Below are 25,938 nucleotides of genomic sequence, written 5' to 3'. Positions count from 1 at the left end.
TGTGGGATGTAATATGAATTATGGACACTATCGCATGATCAAATGTGAATAAAGTTGCAGTACTGTATGGCGTAATTGGAATTGGGGTTACAATTGTGTGGCCATACCCCTTGCCAGCAAAAACACACCACTTTTTGGTCTGTGCGCCAAATGTGCGATCTGTTCCTATTTAAAATATAGGGGGTACAAACACCAAAATAAGGACTGCTATGGGTGAGGGGTGATGGTGCTGGGAAAGAGGTGCAAGGTCAGAGGCGAAACCAGCGGTTGTGCTAGGGGGCACCAGCCAAAATCTTGCCTAGGGCATCATATTGGCTAGGGCCGGCTCTGTTCTTACCCCAAGAATGTAACAGCTGTATAATGGGGGTAAGGTGCAATCAGGGAGACTGATGGACTATTCAGGGAGTGATTGAGATTGCTACTGTTTCAGGGAGTCTCCACTCTCCTGCAGAATGAGGGAGGGTAGGCAACTATGCGATATATGTGTTGTGCTGTGCAAACAGCATCCATAGGTGGCGCTGTGACAGTATGGATTGGCATTGCATCTCCAATGTGTCAATCCCTCCATGTTACCAGAGAGACGCCTCACGTCACGTGTTGTGTCTCCTCTATCACATGATCTAAGTGATCGCAGTTAGTTGTACGGTTGGTTCTATATCGGAGGGGCTGAAGGGACCTTGTGACGTATTGAGGGGAGGAGCTACGTCACCAGGGGGAGGAGCTACGGGCGAACAGGGTACCCGAAAAGTACCCTCGCGGGCTCGCTTCGCTCGCCACGCTTCGGGCACGGTGGCTCGCTCCGCTCCGCTTCGCTCACCACCTAATTACTAAAGGTAATAGTTGGTGGCGTGGATAGTAGAGGAACTATCCCGCTGGCCTAGCTCCTCCCCCTTGCGTCGTAACTCCTCCCCCTTACGGAAAAGGTCCCTTAGCCCACTTGATTCTAGCATCTACCTTAGTTTTGTACCTCTCGGCTCTCCGTATATTCCAGCATCCAGGAGGAAGAAGAAGCGGATCAGGAAGTGGCGCTTTTCGGGCATGAGCTGAGGACGGTAGAGACTAGATCCCCTTCCGAGCTGGTGGACACCGGGACAAGGCCAGGGATCAGCGTCTGTCTCCGCTGCCAGTCTCTTACCTGCTGCCCCTTCACCGGCACTGCTGGGCACCTCCGCTACACTCGCAGCCATTTCCCTGGGGCCAGGAGAGGCCAGAGAGCAGCAAGTGCCTGCGGTGTCCCCTACATGTACACTGATTGCCCCAGCCCCTGGGGGAGGACCTAGCAATCTCTATGGAGAGGAACGGCCGCCCGGTGGACGTGGGACCCCTCCGTCCCCTGATCTTGGAGCTGTGCTGAGCCCCGGACACACACATGTGGCGATACCGGGGATCACAGCTCCCAGTTACTGATCAGCAGCAGGCAGCAGCACGTCCCCCTCCTCCCATACTGTGTATATAGCCCATAGGAGAGGAGGCCGGGTTCCCGAGTCACTATGTCCTTTGTCAGCTGCTTCCTGATGCCCAGTCTGCCCTGTGAGAGTGCCCCTGCTTGGGTACGTGTAACAGAGTTGTTTCTGATGAAGGAAAAAGAAAAACACTGTGTAAAACTGAGCTATAGATAATTTAGGTTCCATATAACTCATATATAGGTCACAGGGAGCACAACCCCAGTCATTCATAATTGTTGCTGCAAAATAAAACACACTTTAATATGTGACAGAATACTGAAACCCCTTCCTGCTCCACTATTTTGGACAAATACAGCAAATCATGCAAGGAGCACAACATTTCCTCACAATTGTAAACATGTTTTTTTGAAAATATTTTCTAAAGTGTTCTAAAAAATTTTTATTGTTACTGTACAGATGTCTTGTGACATATTTTATTTTTTTTAGTTGTTAGACAGTCAACCTTTTCCAGCTTTAAGAATATTTTTTTTATAATCATGGGTGAAAACAGTCCAGAACTGGCCCTGATATCTCTGGAGGAGGATGGCATGTGCCCAGATGAGAAGATGAGGAAGTGGTTTCTGGAAAAAGGGGGGCGTGAGACTGGCACTGTGTATGATACAACAACTGTGCTCATAGAGCAGGACCATCGACCCTCAGATGAAGATGATGATGACGACGAGGAAGATGAAAGTAATGTTGGAATTAACTTACCTTTCCTTGATGCTGCCAATGAGGAAGGCCTCTTGCTTATGTCTGAGCAAGATGCAATGTCTCAAGGCTATGTTCAGCACATCATTTCACCAGACCAGATCCATTTTACAATTAATCCTGGGTCAACTCCCATGCCCAGAAATATCGAAGGGGCTACTCTGACTTTACACTCTGAGTGTCCAGAAACCAAGCAAAAAGAGGTAGGTGGATTCTAGGAGAACATCACTCTGTCGTAAACTACAGAGTGCCATTGAAAAGATATGTGTTACCGCACTAATTTACTATGTGACTTCTTATACTTAAATGAAGTCAATTGTACAAGTATTTGACTACAGTTTTCTTGGTCAAGATAGGGTGCCATAATAATAATTGAGTTACAGAAACATGATTCATCCTACCTGAGTAACCTTTAATTTATAGGAGCACAAATGTGCCACAAACACCCACACTTGGAGCCCTGTATGTCAAGCTAATTTGAATAAAATTACGCAGAAATTGTATTTTCTGCATAATTTTATTTATAACCGCTATGTAATAACAGCATAATGCATCTCTTGCAAAAGGTTAGCTACTGCAGACAGCATTTCCTCTTATTGTCAGTGGGAACTGCGGGCTGACTCCTATACGAGTGTTCTCAAACTGTGTGCTGTGGCACCCTGGGGTGCCTCAGGACACTTGCAGGGGTGCCCTTGGTTGTTGGTCCAGGACCAATTAATAAAAATTATTGATGGTCAATGTAATGGGCAAAACCAGGGCTGGTGGCTGTCAATCATAAAATATGTGGAAAAACAGAAGCAAATCTTGTCCCTCACCACACAACTTAACCTAAGGATGACATATAAACATAATTTACTTAATTTAATATTTCTAAATTTCTCAATAAGAAACCTTTGTCCTAGGGATGCCGTGAAAAAAATTCTGATATTCTAGGGCACCGTGATTCTTTGAGAACCTCTGCCATATATACCATGCTTCTGATATGATGTAAATGGTTTTATGCCTATGAAGCCATATTTGGAGTAGGGGATCTTGTGATTCCTTTCAGCAAGCCTCCGTCCAGCTTTAGACAGTGACACTGAGCAGATGCAGCTTTCCAGGAGGAGTCTCTCAAAAATGTGAAAGATTCCTTGCATAGACATGCAATACATTTAGGGGGTAATTCAGATCTGATCACTAGACATAGTTTTTTCCTGCCCTGGGATCAGATAGTCGCCGCCAACAGGGGGAGTGTATTTTTGCTGTGCGATTGCACGTGTAGCAGAGCTGCACAAACTAATTTTGTGCAGTCTCTGCGCAGCCCAGGAGTTATTCTTACTCTGCGACAGGATCCTGATGATCGGGGCCGCATCTGACGTCAGACACCCTCCCTGAAAACGCTAGAGTCTGCCTGCGTTTTTCCGGACACTCCCTGAAAACAGTCAGTTGCCACCCACAAACGGCCTCTTCCTGTCAGTCTACTTGCATACGCCCGAGCGAATGGATCATTTGCACCATCCTGTCGCTGACCGGCGATGCCCGTTGTAGCCGGCTGGCGCATTGCAGTGCATGCGCAGTTCAGATTTGAACGCCTGCTGCGTGAAAACGCACAGCAGCGATCGAATCCGAATTAGGCCCTAAGTACATAGTAGGGATAATCGTTTGAAAATACTCTTTTCACATTCAAAAATTCTATAGGTATATGTTTGGAAATTGTTCCCTGTTCTACAAAACAATAATTTTTTCTATATTTCAATAACTGTGTACAATGCAGCGTCACGCCTCTTTTTATGAGTTTGCAAAGTTAGATATTCCCACAGTTTAAAGACAGGTCAACAGTTAAATTGCCATAGTTTGGGACATTCTGCAGCATTGTCTCTTCCTATTCAATAACTATGGTACTGGATTGTTTGTACTTAATACAACATGCTGAGCAAGTATTTGTTGTCACGAAACCAGCCAACACATACTGTTATCTGGCGTCTCTGTTACATCCTTGTAAGTAATAAACCTTTCCTCTGATGACGCCTATATCTGAAGGTCCCTACACATTAGCCGATTTCTGCACAAAGAAATAAACGATAACGACATTTTATGTCGTTGTCATTTTATTTTTAGCTTGAAATCGGCCTGTGTGTATGGGAGTCAGATTGATGAATGATGCACGCTCCCACACGTCGCTCAGCAGTCATCAATATTGAGCTGACCTGTAGCTCAACCCGTCAATGTCGGGCTGAGCTGCATGTTTGGGAATGGCGGCGATGATGTCACTGAACGTTATCGTTGAGCGATAACATTCAGTGTGTACGCACTATATTGTTGAACGCTATATCGTTCAACGATATAGCCATCCATCGCTGCCGGTCTGCCGTCAGGTAGTGTGTACCCACCTTGAGATGAATTTCCCCAATTTCCTGTTCTGCTGATGCGGGGGTTGGAAATCCAAAATGTCGTATTTCCTCGATTTACCAGTTAATACTAAAAAATTATTAGGACAGGCAAATTTTTAACATGCAGAATTTCCTGGTTCCCCAACCAATCGTCAATCATTAATGGCTGCCGATTTTGGCGTTTTTGATCATGAATTAGAGAATTGTGGTGCTGCTGTATGACCTGCATAAGCAGTACTGTGTCTTTCTCTGTATCCAGCAGAGACATACTCCTGACTCATTTCATTCTACAAGTTTTGGTTTGCCCTGTATATTGCGCTGACGTCACTGAGTTAACCTGGAGTCAAAGAAAAAGCCCAAGGTAACTGATATCTCTTTTCCACTTAAGTCCCAGGTCTGGCCTGAGATTTGGAACACAGTTCCAAATTGGGTCAGACCGAGGACCGCCCCGTGTTCACCCCGTTGTCGATTCTCGGATCGGCTCCATTCACACTGCACACAGGTGCAGGGCCGGCGCTTGGAGATGATGTCATCTCCTTGCAACAGGAAAGCGTCTCTCCTGATCCTGTAAACTGGTCCTGGGTTGAATGACCCGGGTTACCTGTGTACACTGTAGCTCACCCGGGTCCTTCCTGGGTAAAATCCTGCTAGGTACCCGGGTGAACCCTTTTCCACTGATCTAAACCCTCGGAAGCTGTGCAATAACCCAGGATTATCAGGTCAGTAGAAAAGGGGTATAATTGTGTCCAGGTTAATGAAGTCAGAAAGGTGGTGATGAGTAATGCCGCTTTCAGACATGCAGCTAAATCCCGGGTTATTGCACGTGCGCACACAGCAACCATGGATTTCTGCATGTGTGAAAGCATACGACCCAGGACTAAGTCCCAGGTCCACGACCCTGCTCCCAACCAGGGTCACAGAGATGAGACCCGGGAATTTGCCGCCTTGCTAGACCCTGCAAATTCCCGGGTCCCATGTGTGAAACAGGTTTTAAGGAGCAGATACATATTTTCAGGACAAAATGGGTCACGTTGACTATTCTCTGGTAAATAAGGGTGTGGTGGTTGCTGTCATTGATTAATTTATGTTAGAAGGTGTGTAACCTACTTTAAATTACGAGGCACAAAAATACCAGGCTGAGTATTATATAAAAATAATTGCTATGTGGTTATTATACAGTATTTTTCTATGAACAAAACAAGGGTACTCTTGGGCAAGATTTTATATTATTCAAAAGCAAATATTTGACAGTGTTGCATGATTAAAGTATTTAAAGCGGCATTTGTAATATACCTGGCTTTTTGTGTGATCCTCGCATGATCATAGCTGTATGAAGCAAAAATGTTCTCTGATAGTTCTATAATATCTTTTATTGTGTGCATTGTAGGGAGCAGTTGTGAGTATACTGAGCGTGTTATATGAGTGAAGCGGTTACAATACCGCTAGTCGGGATCCCTGAGGTCACAATGTCGACGCCGGAATCACAACTAGCGGTGAAATGCTGCCACAGGCTATTCCAGCGCCACAGGTTATTCTCCCTCTGTGGGTGTCCACGACACCCATAGAGGGAGAATATAACCTCTGGCGAGTCCAGCTGGCTTTCTAGTGCTCGCCCTGCTGCCGGTATACTGGTGGCTGGGATGCCGCTGTCGATATACTGACGACCGGCATCCCGGCCGCTGGACTCTTATATGATCAGTCCTTTAAAATAGCCCTGCCCTCTAGTTGTTGCTGTGTTTCATAATTATCACATGAAAATGTGAGGTGGTGGACAAAAGTTTCCCTTTTTATCTAAAGCCGGGTACTGTGTTCACCCATACACATGAAAATGTCTTGCTGTGTACTTCGCTTTCATCTCTTGAATGGAAGGTTGGGAACATTTGAAGCCATATTGCCTTCAAACACTCCAACGCTCCTGAATAGACACTATCCAATTATCCGAGCCAATCAGCCAATTATCATCTGAATAGTGTGTACCCAGCATTAGGCACATGTCTTTTATTCAGCAAGAGGTGTGGATCATTAGATCGACAGTGTTTAGGTCGACAGTCACTAGGTTGACAGGTCAAAAGGTCGACATAAGTGTTTTTTTTTTTTTTTTTTGGTGTCGTTTTCTGCTTGCAGTGACCGGGAAGCTGAATTAGTACACTGTGTCCCCTCGCATGGCTCACTTCGCTCGCCATGCTTCGGGCACAGATTACCGTTCCAATAGTAGTCCACGTGGATCGTTAAGTATGAAAAAGTAAGAAAAAAGATGTGGAAAAACTCATGTCGACCTAGATACCCGGTCGACCTTCCAACCCTGTCGACCTAGTGACTGTCTACCTATAGTGGTCGACCTAAACACTGTCGACCTAGGCAGTGTCGATCTTCAGACCGGATCCCTCGGCAAGTTATTTAATCTGGCATGGTTTCCCTGGCACCATATTATGGATGGATTATTATAACCCCCTCTACTACAGCAAACTAGGGGCATACATTTTTCCTCAAATTTTATGTAGTAAATATGTATCTTGAGGTTATGTAGTGACGTTAAACTGTCCACAAAACTACCTGGAAAACAAGTTTTTCACAATAGGTTTTTCTTGTGAGACTTTTTTTTTATTTACATCTACTGTACTTACCACCAGCTCTAATGCCACAATCGTAGTTATTGCTTCTTTGTTAGATTTACGTTCATATTTTTTTAGTATACTGTATATGATAACAGATATGTGTAAGTCTCATTTTTATTTCTCTTCTGGAAAACTGGTAAATTTATATTTAACAAAAAGTACCCAGTTAAAATTTTTTTTTACATTTTCCAAATTCGAGATTAATTTTTGTAAGGATTCATAACGCTAATGCTGGGTATACACTGAGCGATATGTCGTCTGATCTGTCGTATTGGACCAACATATTGCTCACATCGGCTCATATTGGGCAGTGTGTATGCCCAGTATGCTCTTGCGCCGCCTCCCCCCCTTCAGCAAGCAGAAATTGCGATCGCAGCTCAATTTCTGCTGATTAGCAGAAATTAAGGTTGCCTACTGCCACAGGAGGTCTGCCGCCATGTTTTCAATCATGCCCACTGTTTTTCTGTCGCCTCCCTCGTTTCTCTGTCGCCCGCATCTTTTTCGTATTTTTTACAGTTGGATCGCACACTGCGATCCAACCTGAATGAGGCCGTAAGTGTTTCAAATTCAGGAAAGAGCTATTAATCATACACAAATTTACTTTAAAATAAAGCTAAAAAAAAGTTTTTGCTCTTATGACAGAAAGATCATGCTTCTTTTGTGTAAATTATATTTTACAAGGTTGTAGGTATAGGGGAGGAAGAACACCTGTCCAAATATGATGGGTTCCCAGCTAACTAATGTTGGTATGAAGTGAGTTATGAGTAGGTATGGAAGCTAGTTCTATTTATACTGGCCATATTTCTTCTTTCTAAATAGCTGTATTTTCCAAGTATCCTTTGGGTCACAATTACAAAGTTTCTGTCAATTGTTTTTTTTTTCCAGTTCTTGCATAAACGTTTTTTTTTTTTTTTTTCTTTTATTGCTGAACAATCCCGATTTCTGCTTATCTCGTAGCGGGCTATAGAATTAGCCAAAATGTACATGGTGCATTGAGAATAATATTGCACCCCCAAGTCTATTTTGTTTTGGAGGGGGGCGGAAGTCTCCTGAATGGTAGCCCTATGACCTCGGTCTTCTATTCTGTAACTAAAGAGGCTAGAAATATACAATGGGATATTTTCCTCCTCATCTGAATTTATGAAATCGCAGCTTCTGTGTTAACTTCAGCTAAATAGCTGCATTTTCATTGCTTCTAGCAAACTGCTGTAAGAGACTATTTGTAAATTTTTTTTTTTTTTTGTTTCTCTCAGCTTTTTTCACTGTGACTGTGCACTGTGTTTTTCTACTGTTGCACAACAAGAGGGTGGGTCATTAATGATAAGCCAGAAGTGTTTCTCTTTCACAGGAGAGGTGGGGTGTTGTCTGGTAGTATCATTAAGATATCATTAATTCATTCTGGTGATAGGTAAACTCCATTCAGACTTGTCTTATAGTACAATAAAATAAAAACAATATAATAAAGTTTAATTGTACAGTGCAGGCTTTTTTCACAATCTTCTATTGCGGTTTCAGTTCTCAAAGCTGAAGACAAGTCATGTTTTTGTCATTTCCATATTAAGTAAATCTTCCTGTTTATATTTCTTTTGAAAAGGCTACGATTTCTTTTTTCAGGATTCACAAAATGAATGTGCGTTTATTTTTTTTATTTTTTTAACATCAATGATTTTTATTCAGATTTTTTTGTTATGCAAAACAGGGTTACAGAAAGAAGAAAAGGGGAGGGGGGGAAGGGGGAGCAGTAAATACATAGGAGAGACAATTTGTATACTTATACATACTTTTCAAAATCGATCAGACGTGTATCAGAAGGAGTACAATGGACGTAATGCAGTGGGGCGTACAGAATGGAGAAAAAAGAAACATTGAGTCCACAATAATGCAAATTGCAACCAAGAGCACCGTGCGGTCCCAGGCTCAGGGTGAATGTCCGGGGAGGAAGATCGCCGTACCAAGTTGGCTCCCTCACCCTCTGTGGTAAAAAGCAGCCAAGGCTTCCAACGCATTAGAGGGGACTTGGCAGAAAGGGAGCAAGGCATATACTCAGTCTCCATCAAGAATTGCTTCTGAATTTTATGTATGACTCATTAAGGGGGGGGGGGGGGGGGGGTATAGATTGTTTCCAATTCTGAGCCAAGGCAGCACGGGCTGCAAGGCAAATGTGACCTAAAACATATTGTAAATTAGCACCCACGGAGCGCGGGTAGACATTTAGTAAAGCGATGAGGGGGGTGGGGGACAGGGTGAGTCTAAGTACTTTATTAATTAGCCCAAACACCTCGACCCAGTACAACTTAATAGAGGGGCAGGTCCAAAAAATATGAAAAAGATGGCCCACCTCACCGCAGAGGCGCCAGCAAAACTTCGAGCATGCAGGCCAAATCGTGTGCAACCTATCGGGTGTGAGATATAACCTATGCAATAACTTGACGTGCATCTCGGAATGATTTAGGCATTTAGACATAGTAAAGGATGACATAAAAATGTGTTGCCCTTGGGGTTCGGTAAGGGTACAGCCAATATCTACCTCCCACCTGATTTGGGCTCTAGTTTTAAGAACGGGAACTAATGCTTGTAGTGTCTTGTACCAAAAGGAGATCTCACCTGCCGAAGCATCCTTAGAAAGACGACCCAGGGCCTGAGACATAGTAGGATGCAGTGGGGAGGGGGTAAGGTGTAGACTGTTCCACCAATGTTGTATTTGATAGTATCTGAGCCTCTCAGATTCAGGTAAAGCAAAGCGTTCTTGGATGGTAGAGAAGGAGCTAAGCACGGGCCCATTGAACAGGTCTCCCAGTAGGCCGATCCCCCTAGAACGCCAACCTGTCAAATTAAGATTAGGGATTAGGGCGGTTACTGTGCGTAGGGAAATTCGAGGCAATGTGTGGAGGGGAGAGGATAAGCCGATGGTCAGTTTATCCCAGACCTGTAGAGTGGCTCGGGTTGAGGGGAGAAGGCGTAGATCCGAGGGTCGCATAGATTTAGGTAGCCAAAAGCGGTCCCTCAAGGGGAACCTGGGGCAGGTTAGTCCCTCTAAACACGTCCACTCCGAGTGTGCATCACTAGTAATAGCTTTAATCTGAGCCAAGAGGCAAGCTTCTTGGTATAGAGAAAGGTTAGGCATGTCGAGGCCACCAACTCTCCTAGGTAATGACATCCTGGCGCGGGACAATTTAGACTGTCGCGAAGCCCAGACATAATTGGTGAGGATAGTGGTAGCCTTGTCTAAATATTTCTTGGGGAAGACAAAGGGGATTGTGCGAAACAGAAACATTAGTTTGGGAAGCAACGACATTTTAAAGGCGGCCAGGCGTCCCAGCCATGATATCTCATAATTGAGCCACGATTTGGTGGACAGTTGTAGCGCAGTCAGTAAAGGGGGGAGGTTAACGTCAAATATAGAAGAGGAGGACGGGGGGATGTGGATACCCAAATACTTTATCGAGGTTGTTTGCCAATTGTAAGGGTATTTAGTACGCAGGGGGGCCACGGAATGGGAGAGATTTATAGGCAGGGCGTCAGTTTTAGTTGTGTTTAATTTGTAGTAGGACGCTGCAGAGTACCTATCTAAAATATTGTGTAAATGAGGGAGTGAGGGGCAGGGGTCAGTTACAAATAAAAGAACATCATCTGCAAATAAACATAGTTTATGGGGGACGGTGCCGAGTTGGAGTCCTGGAAATTGTGGGTCTGCTCGAATCTTAGCTGCCAAAGGCTCAATCGCCAGGACAAAAATGAGAGGGGAGAGGGGGCAGCCCTGACGCGTGCCATTGTAAATTGGGAAGGGGGAAGAGAGGAAACCATTACTAAAGACCCGGGCCGAGGGCGAGCTATACAGGGCTAGTATGGATGACAGGATACGGTCGCGGAAGCCAAATTTCAATAGTACTTCCCGTATGTAGGTCCAGTTTATGCGGTCGAAAGCCTTCTCCGCATCTAAGGACAACAGGAGGAGGCCCTGTTCACGGGTTATGGAGTCTACGAGGTTGAATACTCTACGGGTATTATCAGACGCTTGTCTACCAGGGATAAATCCGACCTGATCGGGGTGTATCAAGGAGGGGAGGAGGGCGTTCAGTCGGTAAGCTATTAATTTAGCATATATTTTAATGTCTCCGTTTAACAGCGCGATGGGGCGGTAGTTCTGGCAAGAAGTCAAGTCCTTACCTGGTTTAGGGATCGTGACAATGCGAGCCTCCAGCATCTCCGTTGGGAGCGTGCCCTGAGAAGTGATTTCATTATACACTGTTACCAGGGATGGAGCCAGGAGGTCCTGGAGTGAAACATAAAAATCATTTATAAAGCCATCTGGGCCTGGCGCTTTATCTTTAGGGAGGGATTTAATCGCCCTTAACGTGTCTGCGGTGGACCAGGGGGCATTCAGCACTTCTAATTGGTCGTCGGTAATGGAGGGAAGTTTCAAATCAGCAAGGAAGGAGTTGATAGAGGGAAGAGTGGGCTGCGGGGTAGAAGGGTCAGTCGAGAGATTATAAAGTTGGGAATAAAAGTCAGCAAACTGATTTGATATCTCCAAAGGGTTAGATATTTTGGTGCCTGTTGGGGACATAATAAGCTTAATTCTATTCCTAGCTTGTTGCGCTCTAAGCTTACGAGCAAGCAGTTTTCCCGGTCTATTCCCTGCCAGGTAAAATTTCTGCCGCATCCTGTTTAATGAGGCCTGGGTACGCACCATAAGCAATGTCTGAAGCTGGGACCTAATTTCAGCTAACTCTTTCTGGTGAGATCTCGAAGGTCGAGCTTGGTTTTTCCCCTCCAGTTCCTTTAATTTACGCTCCAAATCATTCAAGCGTTGTTGATGTAGTTTCTTAAGGTGGGCTCCTGCCTGTATCGCCGCGCCTCTAGCAACAGCCTTCAGTGCGCACCAGAAGTTCATAGTGGACGTGTCCGAAGGAGAATTAAATTCCAAGTAGGACATGATGCTGTCAACTATAATTTTTTTAGATACGGGGTTGGCCAGTAAGTGAGGAGGGAGTCTCCAAGGTCGGGGCATGCTGACTATTAAGATCCCATTTAAGAAACAGCGGGGCATGATCTGACCAGGTTATTGGAAGGATATCCGCGGATCTGGTAAATTGGAGGGTCCATTTATCAGAAAACAAAAAATCAATGCGGGAATAGGAGTTGTGAACGGGAGAATAGTATGTGTACTCACGGCCCGTTGGATTTTGCACTCGCCAAATATCGTAGAGGTCAAATTCAGCCAGGAGATTGCGGAAGGCTAAGCATGGGGCGTTGGAGGAGGCTAATGGAGAAGGGGAAGGCCTGGGAGACCTGTCCAATCTAGGGTCAAGGACCAGATTGAAGTCCCCCATGAGAAGGAGCGAGCCTGTACGGTTCCTCTGGATAACTAAACATAGTTTACGTAAAAAGGCCACTTGGTTTGAGTTAGGGGCATAAGCTGAAACCAAGGTAACAGGTTTGTCATTTAAAAGGCCACTCAAGATAAGATAACGGCCATTTTTATCGGCAACTTGGGAGTGTAAAGTGAAGGAAACAGAGTTTTTAAACAATATAGCTACACCATTCCTCTTAAAGGGGCCGTTTGCAAAATAACCGATAGGGAACCTGTGGTCTTTAAACGTAGGGGGCGCTAAGGACGAAAAGTGCGTCTCCAGCAGCGCAATAACATCTGCCTTGTGCCTAGCAAAATAGTCCAATGCTAACCTTCGCTTATTAGGGGAGTTTAACCCCTTAACGTTCATGGACAGAACCTGGATCATCGAGGCGATCTAAAGCACGCCATGAGTGGTGAGATAATTCGGTATACATATAAGAAATTATTTTGTCTCATACAGTTAGTTAGAGTGTCGCGAGAGGGGGGGGGGGAGAGGGAGGGAGGGAATAACGAGGGGAGAAAGGGTAAGAACAAACCAAAACGACCCAGTACATCGGGTCGGTGTAACTACTGCAAGGAAAACAAAAAAATGCAGTAGTACATTAACGGGGGGGAACCTAGATGAAGGGGAAAAAAAAGAGACATGTACAGATACAAATATGCCTACCAACCATGTAAAGACAACAGAGAACATATATGCATGCACTAATGAACTAAACCATGAGCACGGAGCCGGGACTCCAGCATTACAACTACTAACAGGGTGACTCACGTGGCCGCGTCTAGGCGAAAGGCTAAGACCTATCTGTTAGAACAGAACAGCATAACGTCCACATTCAAAGTCCAAGTTTACAGTGACGACTTCAGGCGACGATCCACTCCGATTGAAGGGTTGACTGTTTCTTGGATCCAGGCGGCAGCGTGACAGGGATATCCCACTCCGATAGCAGCTTGACTCCAGCTTCCAATGAGGCAACCGTGTAGGATTTATTTTCATAGAAGATGATGAGCTTCACCGGAAAACCCCATCGATAATTGATCTCTTGGTCACGAAGCGCCAGGGTAACAGGGATAAACGAACGTCTTTTAGCCAAAGTCAAAGCCGAGAAATCCGGAAAGAGTTGTAATCCACCAAGCGTAGCAGAATCCGAGTCCCTTGCCGCCTTTAGGATGCGTTCTTTCGTCGTGAAGAAGTGCACTCTCATGAGCGTATCTCGCGGGAGCGAAGGGGGAACAGAGCGTGGTTTAGGTAGTCTATGGATCCTGTCTATAAGCAGCTCCCTGGGGTCAGCCCTGGGCAAGAGCTTCCTAAATAACGCGGTGGCGTAATCTTCCAGCTCGGAATTTTGCACGGAGTCGGGAATGCCTCGGATCTTGATATTATTGCGCCGAGATCTGTCCTCGATATCTGCAATCTTGAATTTGAACGCCTCCAGGTCATTCTGCTGTTGATCATGAGCCGCTATGAGGTCATTGTGAGACGAGACCAATTCCTCGACTTTCCGTTCCAGATGGTCTGTGCGTTCCCCTATAGCATGCAGTTCTGTCTTAACCTCTCGGACAGCCGCTGTGAGGTCTTGAGTCAGCTCTGTTTTAAACGCTGATAGAGCCTGATACAGAGTTTTGACCGTGAGAGGGGCGTCGGATTCCGGGTCGAAACCAGGAACAGAAGCAGGACTGCAGGGAGGGTCTGTCGCAGAGGTGGCTATTGGGGACTTCCGTGCAGTAGAGGGGGCAGAAGCTGCTTTCTGAGACGGAAAAGATACTCTAGGAGGGAGCACCGCTTTAACCTTTTTCGGCGGCATTCTGAAGCGATGGATCCCGGAGAATATATGGTGAAGGTTAGGTAAGCAGAGAGTTCAAAGGTGGTGGTGTGTAAACGGTCTGGACTACATCAGAAGAACGGCATCACCAGAGGCCCGGCAACCGGTCATCACCCTCCAGCAGTGCCGAAGGGCAGGTCTCCAGCGAGCAAGGGAGAGGGGGAGCCAGGTACCCAGACAGCAGCTGGCAGCACAGCGTCACAGGGGTCGGGCAGGCAGTGCCCTCCTGGGCAAACACTCACCCCTCCTGGGATGTTCCCACGGTATTGTGCAGGGTCGAGGAGTATGAGGAGGGAGCCAGGCCATCCACAGCTGCAGGGGGAGATAAGTGGCTCCAACAGGCCTCCACACTGGCAGGGCTCAGCAGGCGGGTGTGTGCAGTTAATTTAGGCCCCGGATCCCGGTGCTGGTGTAGGCCTCAACTCCCGGGGGCTTCAAAAGCGGCAGCAGACCCCTCGTTTTCCCTACTGAGGGGGTATTTATGTAGCAGGAGGTCTCAGGGGAGGCAGGACAGGCTCGTGGGGGCAGGGGTGTGCAGGTGACCGGCGGGCCGGGTGTAGCAAGATGGCCGCCGCCGGGGTGGATGCGATCACGAGGAGGCCGCAGCCGCGGCTCCGGAGGGCAGGGAGCAGGAGCTTGATCCTCGCCGATGTCCCCGATGGTCTGGGGGAGGAGAGGGGCCCTGAATGAGCCGGCTTGGAGGTATGGGGGAGCCGCCGGGGGTCCCGGCGCGTTCCTGTCCCGGAGCCCGCGCCCGGGTAGGCCCCAAACTCGAGGTCCCGGCTTCGGGACGAAGCGGAGGCCTCAACTGTTAAGCAGTGCCAGGGGGCACCTCTCCAGCCTCCACGGGTCCTGGGCGCGGTGGATACTCGCCAGAGGGGAAATTCAGAGGGGGAAGTCGGAGGTATATGCACTTTGGGTGCAGGGCCGGCAGGAGCTCATACAGGGCACATCTACACAGGATGCAGGTCAGGCCACGCCCCTATGTGCGTTTATTTTTAAGGGCATCTTTTGCTAATGATAGATATTAAGATAAATTAGAGATACTTGGGAAAGTTAGAGAGTTGATATAGATTACCAAGGCCTAGAAATGTAGAATTCTGTGTAAGGCTGGGTACACACCTCACCAACACGTCGGCGGCCCTAGCGTTGCGTCGCCTGTGCGGCCGATCAAGGTAAGTGCACACACTTACCGATCAGACGCTCATCTTGAATAGAACCAGAATAATTGCACAGAAGTATGAGCGCTCTCCAAGTATATACAGTCAGGTCCATAAATATTGAGACATCGACACAATTCTCATATTTTGGGCTCTATACACCACCACAATGGATTTGAAATGAAACAAACAAGATGTGCTTTAACTGCAGACTTTCCGCTTTAATTTGAGGGTATTTACATCCAAATCAGGTGAACGGTGTAGGAATTAACAACAATTTCTATATGTGCCTCCCACTTTTTAAGGGACCAAAAGTAATGGGACAAACTAAACATCACCAGACGCTGGGTTTCATCCCTGGTGATGCTCTGCCAGGCCTCTACTGCAAATGTCTTAAGTTCCTGCTTGTTCTTGGGGCATATTCCCTTCAGTTTTGTCTTCATCAAGTGAAATGCATGCTCAATTGGATTCAGGTCAGGTGATTGACTTGGCCATTGCATAACATTCCACTTATTTGCCTTAAAAAACTCTTTGGTTGCTTTCGCAGTATGCTTCAGGTCATTGTCCATCTGCACTATGAAGCGCCGTCCAATGAGCTCTGAAGCATTTAACTGAATATGAGCAGATAATATTGCCCGAAACACTTCAGAATTCATCCTGCTGCTTTTGTCAGCAGTCTCATTATCAATAAATACAAGAGAACCAGTTCTATTGGCAGCCATACATGCCCACGCCATGACACTACCACCACCATGCTTCCTTCTCCATACTCTTCTCTTCCCATCACTCTGGTACAAGTTGATCTTTGTCTCATCTGTCCATAGGATGTTGTTCCAGAGCTGTAAAGGCTTTTTTAGATGTTGTTTGGCAAACTCTAATCTGGACTTCCTGTTTTTTGTGGCTCACCAATGGTTTACGTCTTGTGGTGAACCCTCTATATTCACTCTTGTGAAGTCTTCTCTTGATTGTTGACTTTGACACATATACACCTACCTCCTGGTGAGTGCTCTTGATCTGGCCAACTGTTGTGAAGGGTTTTTTTTTTCACCAGGGAAATAATTCTTCTGTCATCCACCACAGTTGTTTTCCGTGGTCTTCCGGGTCTTTTGGTGTTGCTGAGGTCTCTGGTGCGTTCTTTCTTTTTAAGAATGTTCCAAACAGTTGATTTGGCCACACCTAATGTTTTTGCTATCTCTCTGATGGGTTTGTTTTGATTTTTCAGCTTAATGATGGCTTTCTTCACTGATAGTGGCAACTCTTTGGATCTCATATTGAGAGTCGACAGCAACAGATTCCAAATGCAAATGTCACACCTGGAATCTACTCCAGACCTTTTACCTGCTTAACTGATGATGAAATAACGAGGAAATAGCCCATTCCTCTCCATGAAATAGCTTTTGAGTCGATTGTCCCATGACTTTTGGTCCCTTAAAAAGTGGGAGGCACATATAGAAACCGTTTTAATTCCTACACCGTTCACCTGATTTGGCTGTAAATACCCTCAAATTAAAGCAGATAGTCTGCAGTTAAAGCACATCTTGTTTGTTCATTTCAAATCCATTGTGGTGGTGCATAGAGCTCAAAATATGAGAATTGTGTCGATATCCCAATATTTATGGACCTGACTATAGTTCAAGATATAGCTGAGCACCAATCTTCTTATACCATAGCACTGATGTGTGTCACTGAATATTAGATGGATACAATAAGCACCATATAATGTATATAGTCCTCTAGTGTTCACTCAAATGGCACAGTGAGATAGTTTCCTTAAATGCAGCTCTTTGTAGTGAAGAACAGTTCTCATTTACACTTGCTAGTTTTTAAAAACAGGCAGGCACTGATACATTGGGCTTAGTTAATATTACTGCATTCTTGGGTCATTTGGAACTACTGCTCCCAGCAGACACTGATACATTGGGCTTAATTAATATTACTGCATTCTTAGGTAATGTTAAATCATTTTAAAAACAATCTGATCTATGTTAGTGTTTTTGTGATTCTGTGATGGTATCTTCTCCCCTCAGCATTTGTTTGTTTTAAATGTATTGCTCCCCTCACTACCCCTCAGTGGGTGATCATGGGTAGTGAGTTGTGGCCTTAATCAGGTAACATTCAAACACTTGGTATTTGGTTGTGATGTAGCTGTGTGACAGGCGGTCAAGAGACCGCCGGGATCCCACCCCCTAACAATCCCAATAGTCAGAATGCTGACTAACAAGGACTATTCCCACTTGTGAGTGTCCACAACACCCATAGAGCAGGGAATAGAACCTGTAGTGAGCCCGCAGCGTGGCGAGTGCAGTGAGCCCGCAAGGTGCTTCGTTTCGCTCGCCGTCCAAGCCCCCCCCCCCCTTGCTGGCCATCTTGAAGCCAAAATCCCGGCGTCTGTATGGTGAGGTCACACATACACAACCCATTTGGTCTACATATTAAGGGCTACAATGCTGACATAGGCAGGGTGAAGAAATATAAGTGTTTTTTAGCCTGTACTTAATGTGGACGAAAACTGAAAGAAAACATCAAATGCCTAAAACAACTACATATGAATTTCTTTGCAACTTCTAATGTATGTATATATTACTCTGCAATCCTCACTCTGTGATCACTATGCAACCAAATTATGCTTAGCACTATATATATATATATATATATATATATATATATATATAATGCTATCATGGTTTGCATGCAATTATGAATACTTGTACTTCAAATTTGACTCATTAATACATAGTTATTGAAGATATATTGGGCTGTTGTTAGCCTTGTCAAATACAGTGTAATCTATCGCCTTTCATCAGCATAACCTTTTACTCACTGGTAGCCTGTATTAATACGCCATGGTATTCCTTACATGCAATCTCGGGTCACCTGTGCTGGTCAACGTACATCCACAAATTGTTCATAACACTAAGGCCTAATTCAGACTTGATCGTAGCCCTGCAAAATTTAGCAGGGCTATGATCAGGCGCACTGACATGCGGGGGGCACCCCGCATGTCAGCCCCCCCCCCCCCCGCAGAAGTACAAAGGCATCGCACAGCGGCAATGCTTTTGCGCGTCAGGAGTAGCTCCCGGCCAGCGCAGCTTTTGCGTGCTGGCCGGGAGCTAGTCGTCACTGCCCGGGTCGCAGTGGCTGTGTGTGACATCACGCAGCCGCTGCGGGCCGCCTCCGAATGGTCCGGCCACGCCTGCGTTGGCCGGACCGTGCCCACAAAATGGCAGCCAAATCCCGCGGTGCCGCCCCCTCCTGCCCAGCAACCGCCTCTGCCTGTCAATCACGCAGAGGCGATCGCTAGGCAATGACAGCCGTTGGCTGTCAGCCATGCACCGGCGCATGCGCACTTCTGACCTGATCACTGTGCTGTGATGAACGGCAGTGTGTGATCAGGTCAGAATGACCCCCTAAGTGTTTGTGAATGAACAGCTGAACAACACTAGTAATTGAGTATTTGAATGTTTAACTTAAACTGGCACATACATTCATGCTCTAGCCTAAATACCTTCTTTCTCAAACACACCATGCACCCAAAATTGTTGTACTTCATTGCATTCCATGGTATTCTGTCCAAAGCAATCACACCATTCACTCTACCTGCAACCCACCCCTCTGTACACATTGCCACCTCAATTATCCTCTCACCTCTTATTATCACTCATGAGGTTTTTACATATCTTTGTACTTTGACAATAACATCCACAACTGGTCACCATAAAAACATTCACAAACCTCCTACAACCATATTTCTCTCTCTTACTGCTATTGACTTGTGACATTTCACCTAATCCAGGCCCCAATCACTTGCCCCACTCACATTCACCTGAGTCACAGCAATATAGAAATACAGCTAACCTCATAAACATCACATGTCTCCCATCACCCTCCAAATCACTAAAATGTGACTTATGGAATGCACACTCTGTTTTTAACAGATTAACATCCGTTCATCACCTCTTCATATCTAACAAGTTCAGCCTGCTGGCTATTACAGAAACATGACCTCCCCTGCAGCACTGTCACACGGTGGCCTCCACTTCACACACACCCCCAGGCATGGGAACAGGAAAGGTGTTGGAGTTGGATTATTACTATCCCAATCTTTCGCTTACACAGTTCTACAACAGGTTCCATCACTCACATTTCTCTAACGTCCTAAGTGGATGCTGGGGACTCCGTAAGGACCATGGGGAATAGCGGCTCCGCAGGAGACTGCGCACATCTAAAGAAAGCTTTAGGACTAACTGGTGTGCACTGGCTCCTCCCCCTATGACCCTCCTCCAAGCCTCAGTTAGATTTCTGTGCCCGACGAGAAGGGTGCACACTAGGGGCTCTCCTGAGCTTCTTAGTGAAAGTTTTAGTTTAGGTTTGTTATTTTCAGTGAGACCTGCTGGCAACAGGCTCACTGCATCGAGGGACTAAGGGGAGAAGAAGCGAACTCACCTGCGTGCAGAGTGGATTGGGCTTCTTGGCTACTGGACATTAGCTCCAGAGGGACGATCACAGGCCCAGCCTGGATGGGTCCCGGAGCCGCGCCGCCGGCCCCCTTACAGAGCCAGAAGAGCGAAGAGGTCCGGAGAAATCGGCGGCAGAAGACGTTCCTGTCTTCAATAAGGTAGCGCACAGCACTGCAGCTGTGCGCCATTGCTCTCAGCACACTTCACACTCCGGTCACTGAGGGTGCAGGGCGCTGGGGGGGGCGCCCTGAGACGCAATAAAACATGATAAAAATACCTTACATGGCAAAAAATACATCACATATAGCTCCTGGGCTATATGGATGCATTTAACCCCTGCCAGAATATACAGAAAAACGGGAGATAGGCTCCGCCCCCTTTCCGGCGGCCTTATCTCCTCAGCACACTGGCGCCATTTTCCCTCACAGCTCAGTTGGAGGGAAGCTCCCTGGCTCTTCCCTGCACTACAGAAAGGGTTAAAAAAAGAGAGGGGGGCACTAATTAGGCGCAGTATTAAAACATACAGCAGCTATAAGGGGAAAAACACTTATATAAGGTTATCCCTATATATATATATATATATATATATATATATATATATATATATATATATATATAGCGCTCTGGTGTGTGCTGGCATACTCTCCCTCTGTCTCCCCAAAGGGCTAGTGGGGTCCTGTCCTCTATCAGAGCATTCCCTGTGTGTGTGCTGTGTGTCGGTACGTTTGTGTCGACATGTATGAGGAGAAAAATGATGTGGAGACGGAGCAGAGTGTCTGTAACAGTGATGTCACCACCTAGGGGGTCGACACCTGAGTGGATGTACTGTTGAAAATTACGTGACAGTGTCAGCTCTGTATAAAAAAACAGTGGTTGACATGAGACAGCCGGCTACTCAGCTTGTGCCTGTCCAGGCGTCTCATAGGCCGTCAGGGGCTCTAAAGCGCCCGTTACCTCAGATGGCAGATACAGACGCCGACACGGATACTGACTCCTGTGTCGACGGTGAAGAGACAACCGTGATTTCCAGTAGGGCCACACGTTACATGATTGAGACAATGGAAAATGTTTTATACATTTCTGATAATACGAGTACCACCAAAAAGGGGTATGATGTTCGGTGAGGGAAAAACTACCTGTAGTTTTCCTGAATCTGAGAAATAAAATGAGGTGTGTGATGATGCGTGGGTTTCCCCCCGATAACAATTGATAATTTCTTAAAAAGTATTGGTGTATACCCTTTCCCGCCAGAGGTTAGGGTGCGTTGGGAAACACCCCCTAGGGGGGATAAGGCGCTCACACGCTTGTAAGAACAAGGGCTCTACCCTCTCATGAGATGGCCGCCCTTAAGGATCCTGCTGATAGAAAGCAGGAGGGTATCCAAAAATGTATTCACACACATACTGGTGTTATACTGCGACCAGCAATCGCCTCAGCCTGGAGGTGCAGTGCTGGGTTGGCATGGTCGGATTCCCTGACTGGAAATATTGATATCCTAGATAAGGATAGTATATTATTGCCTATAGAGCATTTAAAAGATGCATTTCTATATATGCATGATGCACAGCGGAATATTTGCCGACTGGCATCAAGTATAAGTGCGTTGTCCAATTCTACCAGTAAAATGGTCAGGTGATGCGGATTCCAAACGGCATTTGGAAGTATTGCCTTTGAAAAGGGACATTTGGGGTTGGTCTTTTAGACCTGGTGGCCACGGCAACAACTGGGAAATCCACGTTTGTACCCCAGGTCGCCTCTCAAAATAAGACGCCGTATTATCAGGCGCAGTCCTTTGTTGGCAAGCGGACAAAAGGTTCCTCTTTTCTGCTCGTGACAGAGGGAGAGGAAAAAGGCTGAAGAGATTAGCCAGTTCCCAGGAACAGAAACCCTTTCCCGCCTCTGCCAAGCCCTCAGTATGATGCTAGGGCCTTACAAGCTCAGGCACGGTGGGGGCCCGTTCTCAATGAATTTCAGTGCGCAGTGGGCTCACTCGCAAGTAGACCCCTGGATCCTTCAGGTAATATCTCAAGAGTACATATTGGAATTCGAGACGTCTCCCCCTCGCCGTTTCCAAAAGTCGGCTTTACCGACGTCTCCCTCTGACAGGGAGGCCGTTTTGGAAGCCATTCACAAGCTGTATTCCCAGCAGGTGATAATCAAGGTACCCCTCCTGCAACAGGGAACGGGGTATTATTCCACACTATTGTGGTACCGAAGCCAGACGGCTCGGTGAGACCGATTCTAAATCTAAATTCTAAAATCTTTGAACACTTACATACAGAGGTTCAAATTCAAGATTGAGTCACTCAGAGCAGTGATTGCGAACCTGGAAGAAGGGGACTACATGATGTCTCGGGACATCAAGGATGCTTACCTTCATGTCAAAATTTACCCTTCTCACCAAGGGTATCTCAGGTTATGGTACAGAACTGTCACTATCAGTTCAGACGCTGCCGTAGGGATGGTCCACGGCACCCCGGGTCTTTACCAAGGTAATGGCCGAAATGATATCCCTTCGAAGGAAGGGAATTTTAGTTATCCCTTACTTGGACGGTTCCCTGATAAGGGTAAGATCCAGGGAACAGTTGGAAGTCGGTGTAGCACTATCTCAGGTAGTGTTGCGGCAGCACGATTGGATTCTCAATATTCCATAATCGCAGCTGGTTCCGACGACTTGTCTTCTGTTTCCTAGGGATGTTCCTGGACACAGTCCAGAAAAAAGGTGTTTCTCCCGGAAGAGAAAGCCAGGGAGTTATCCGAGCTAGTCAAGAACCTCCTAAAACCGAACCAAGTCTCAGTGCATCAATGCACAAGGGTTCTGGGTTATAATGGTGGCTTCCTACGAAGCAATCCCATTCGTTAGATTCCACGCAAGAACTTTCCAGTGGAACCTACTGGACAAATGGTCCGGGTCGCATTTTCAGATGCATCAGCGGATAACCCTGTCACCAAGGACAAGGGTATCCATCCTGTGGTGGTTGCAGAGTGCTCATCTTCTAGAGGGCCGCAGATTCGGCATTCAGGACTGGGTCCTGGTGACCACGGATGCCAGCCTGCGAGGCTGGGGAGCAGTCACACAGGGAAGGAATATCCAGGGCTTAGGGTCAAGCCTGGATACATCACTTCACATAAATATCCTGAAGCTAAGGGCCATTTACAATGCTCTAAGCTTAGCAAGACCTCTGCTTCAAGGTCAGCCGGTGTTGATCCAGTCGGACAACATCATGGCAGTCACCCACGTAAACAGACAGGGTGGCACAAGAAGCAGGAGGGCAATGGCAGAAGCTGCAGGGATTCTTCGCTGGGCGGAAAATCATGTGATAGCACTGTCAACAGTATTCATTCCGGGAGTGGACAACTGGGAAGCAGACTTCCTCAGCACGACCTCCACCCGGGAGAGTGGGGACTTCACCCAGAAGTCGTCCACATGATTAAAAAACTCGACAGGTATTGCGCCAGGTCAAGAGACCCTCAGGCAATAGTTGTAGACGCTCTGGTAACACCGTGGGTGTACCAGTCAGTGTATGTGTTCCCTCCTCTGCCTCTCATACCCAAGGTACTGAGATTGATAAGATGGAGAGGAGAAAGCACTATATTCGTGGCTCCGGATTGGCCAAGAAGGACTTGGTAACCGGAACTTCAAGAGATGCTCACGGAGGATCCGTGGCCTCTACCTCTAAGAAGGGACCTGCTCCAGCAAGGACCCTGTCTGTTCCAAGACTTACCGCGGCTGCGTTTGACGGCATGCCGGTTGAACACCGGATCCTGAAGGAAAAAAGGCATTCCGGATGAAGTCATCCATATCCTGATCTAAAGCCAGGAAGGATGTAACCGCAAAAACATTATCACCGCAATTGGCGAAAATATGTTGCGTAGTGCGAGGCCAGTAAGGCCCGACGGAGGAAATTCAACTGGGTCGATTCCTACATTTCCTGCAAACAGGAGTGTCTATGGGCCTGAAATTGGGGTTCATTAAGGTTCAGATTTCGGCCCTGCCAATTTTCTTCCAAAAAAGAACTAGCTTCAATCCCTGAAGTTTAGACGTTTGTAAAAGGGGTACTGCATATACAGCCTCCTTTTGTGCCTCCAGTGGCAATTTGGGATCTCAATGTAGTTTGGGTTCCAAAAGTCACATTGGTTTGAACCACTTAAATCTGTGGAGTTAAAATATCTCACATGGAAAGTGGTCATGCTGTTGGCCCTGGCCTGGGCCAGGCGCGTGTCAGAATTGGCGGCTTTATCCTGTAAAAGCCCTTATCTGATTTTCCATTCGGACAGGGCGGAATTGAGGACTCGTCCTCAGTTTCTCCCTAAGGTGGTTCCAGCGTTTTCACCTGAACCAACCTATTGTGGTGCCTGCGGCTACTACGGACTTGGAGGAATCCAAGTTGCTGGATGTTGTCAGGGCCCTGAAAATATTTCCAGGACGGCTGGAGTCAGGAAATCTGACTCGCTGTTTATCCTGTATGCACCCAACAAGCTGGGTGCTCCTGCTTCTAAGCAGACTATTGCTCGTTGGATTTGTAGTACAATTTAGCTTGCACATTCTGTGGCAGGCCTGCCACAGCTAAAATCTGTAAAAGCCCGTTCCACAAGGAAAGTGGGCTCATCTTGGGCGGCTGCCCGAGGGGTCTCGGCTTTACAACTTTGCCGAGCAGCTACTTGGTCAGGGGCAAACACGTTTGCTAAATTCTACAAATTTGATACCCTGGCTGAGGAGGACCTGGAGTTCTCTCATTCGGTGCTGCAGAGTCATCCGCACTCTCCCGCCCGTTTGGGAGCTTTGGTATAATCCCCATGGTCCTTACGGAGTCCCCAGCATCCACTTAGGACGTTAGAGAAAATAAGAATTTACTTACCGATAATTCTATTTCTCATAGTCCGTAGTGGATGCTGGGCGCCCATCCCAAGTGCGGATTGTCTGCAATACTTGTACATAGTTATTGTTACAAAAATCGGGTTATTATTGTTGGGAGCCATCCTTTCAGAGGCTCCTCTGTTATCATACTGTTAACTGGGTTCAGATCACAAGTTATACGGTGTGATTGGTGTGGCTGGTATGAGTCTTACCCGGGATTCAAAATCCTTCCTTATTGTGTACGCTCGTCCGGGCACAGTATCCTAACTGAGGCTTGGAGGAGGGTCATAGGGGGAGGAGCCAGTGCACACCAGTTAGTCCTAAAGCTTTCTTTAGATGTGCCCAGTCTCCTGCGGAGCCGCTATTCCCCATGGTCCTTACGGAGTCCCCAGCATCCACTACGGACTATGAGAAATAGAATTATCGGTAAGTAAATTCTTATTTTACATCACTTGAAGTACATTCTATCAGAATTTACACTCCTTTCTCTCTGCGTGTTGCAGCTTTCTATCGCCCACCTGGGCAACCCAAACAATTTCTCGAAGATTTTTCTGCCTGGCTCCCTCACTTCCTATCCTCTGACATCATGGGAGATTTTAATATTGCTATTGTTAGTCCAAAATCTGCTGCTCATGCCTCCAAACTACTCTCTCATTCCTCCTCTCTTGGCCTCTCCCAATGAACTGACTACTCAGCAGGAGGGCCACTGCCTTGATCTAGTATTCACCATACATACTATGCTCCGTTTCTGAATTCATTAACACCCTTGTCCGTCTCTGAGATCACAACCTTATCACCTGCATGCTCTCCTCCATTACTTCAAACTCTGTGTCACTGAAGTGCTCCAGTCCTCCTAAAACCTGCTGAAATATTAATTCAATTAATCTTCAAGAACTTTCCACCTCACTCCAACAACTGCTTTCGCCTATTTCTCTAACGTCCTAGTGGATGCTGGGGACTCCGTCAGGACCATGGGGAATAGCGGCTCCGCAGGAGACAGGGCACAAAAGCAAGCTTTTAGGATCACATGGTGTGTACTGGCTCCTCCCCCTATGACCCTCCTCCAAGCCTCAGTTAGGTTTTTGTGCCCGTCCGAGTAGGGTGCAATCTAGGTGGCTCTCTTAAAGAGTTACTTAGAAAAAGT

The 25,938-nt window shown here is 46.6% G+C and overlaps 1 protein-coding gene across 3 annotated transcripts in view; it reads left to right on the top strand.

The window, feature by feature from the left end:
- The first annotated feature begins 859 nt into the window (after nucleotides 1-859).
- MTF1 (metal regulatory transcription factor 1) overlaps nucleotides 860-25,938 on the top strand; it is a 144,160-nt gene continuing 119,081 nt past the window's right edge. Inside the window, exons 1-2 of one of the 3 annotated variants that reach the window (XM_063954324.1) lie at nucleotides 860-1,550; nucleotides 1,893-2,359. In XM_063954324.1, the coding sequence (XP_063810394.1) occupies nucleotides 1,943-2,359 (417 nt within the window). In that variant the 5' untranslated portion in view covers nucleotides 860-1,550; nucleotides 1,893-1,942. Of the gene's footprint in view, nucleotides 2,360-25,938 lie in introns of all 3 variants that reach the window. The other 2 variants (XM_063954326.1, XM_063954325.1) reach the window with 2 other exon arrangements.

The sequence above is a fragment of the Pseudophryne corroboree genome, chromosome 2 (genome assembly GCF_028390025.1).
Source record: "Pseudophryne corroboree isolate aPseCor3 chromosome 2, aPseCor3.hap2, whole genome shotgun sequence".
NCBI classification, from domain to species: Eukaryota; Metazoa; Chordata; class Amphibia; order Anura; family Myobatrachidae; genus Pseudophryne; species Pseudophryne corroboree.
Note: the sequence above shows the minus strand (reverse complement) of the source record. Positions and strands in the feature narration are given on the sequence as shown.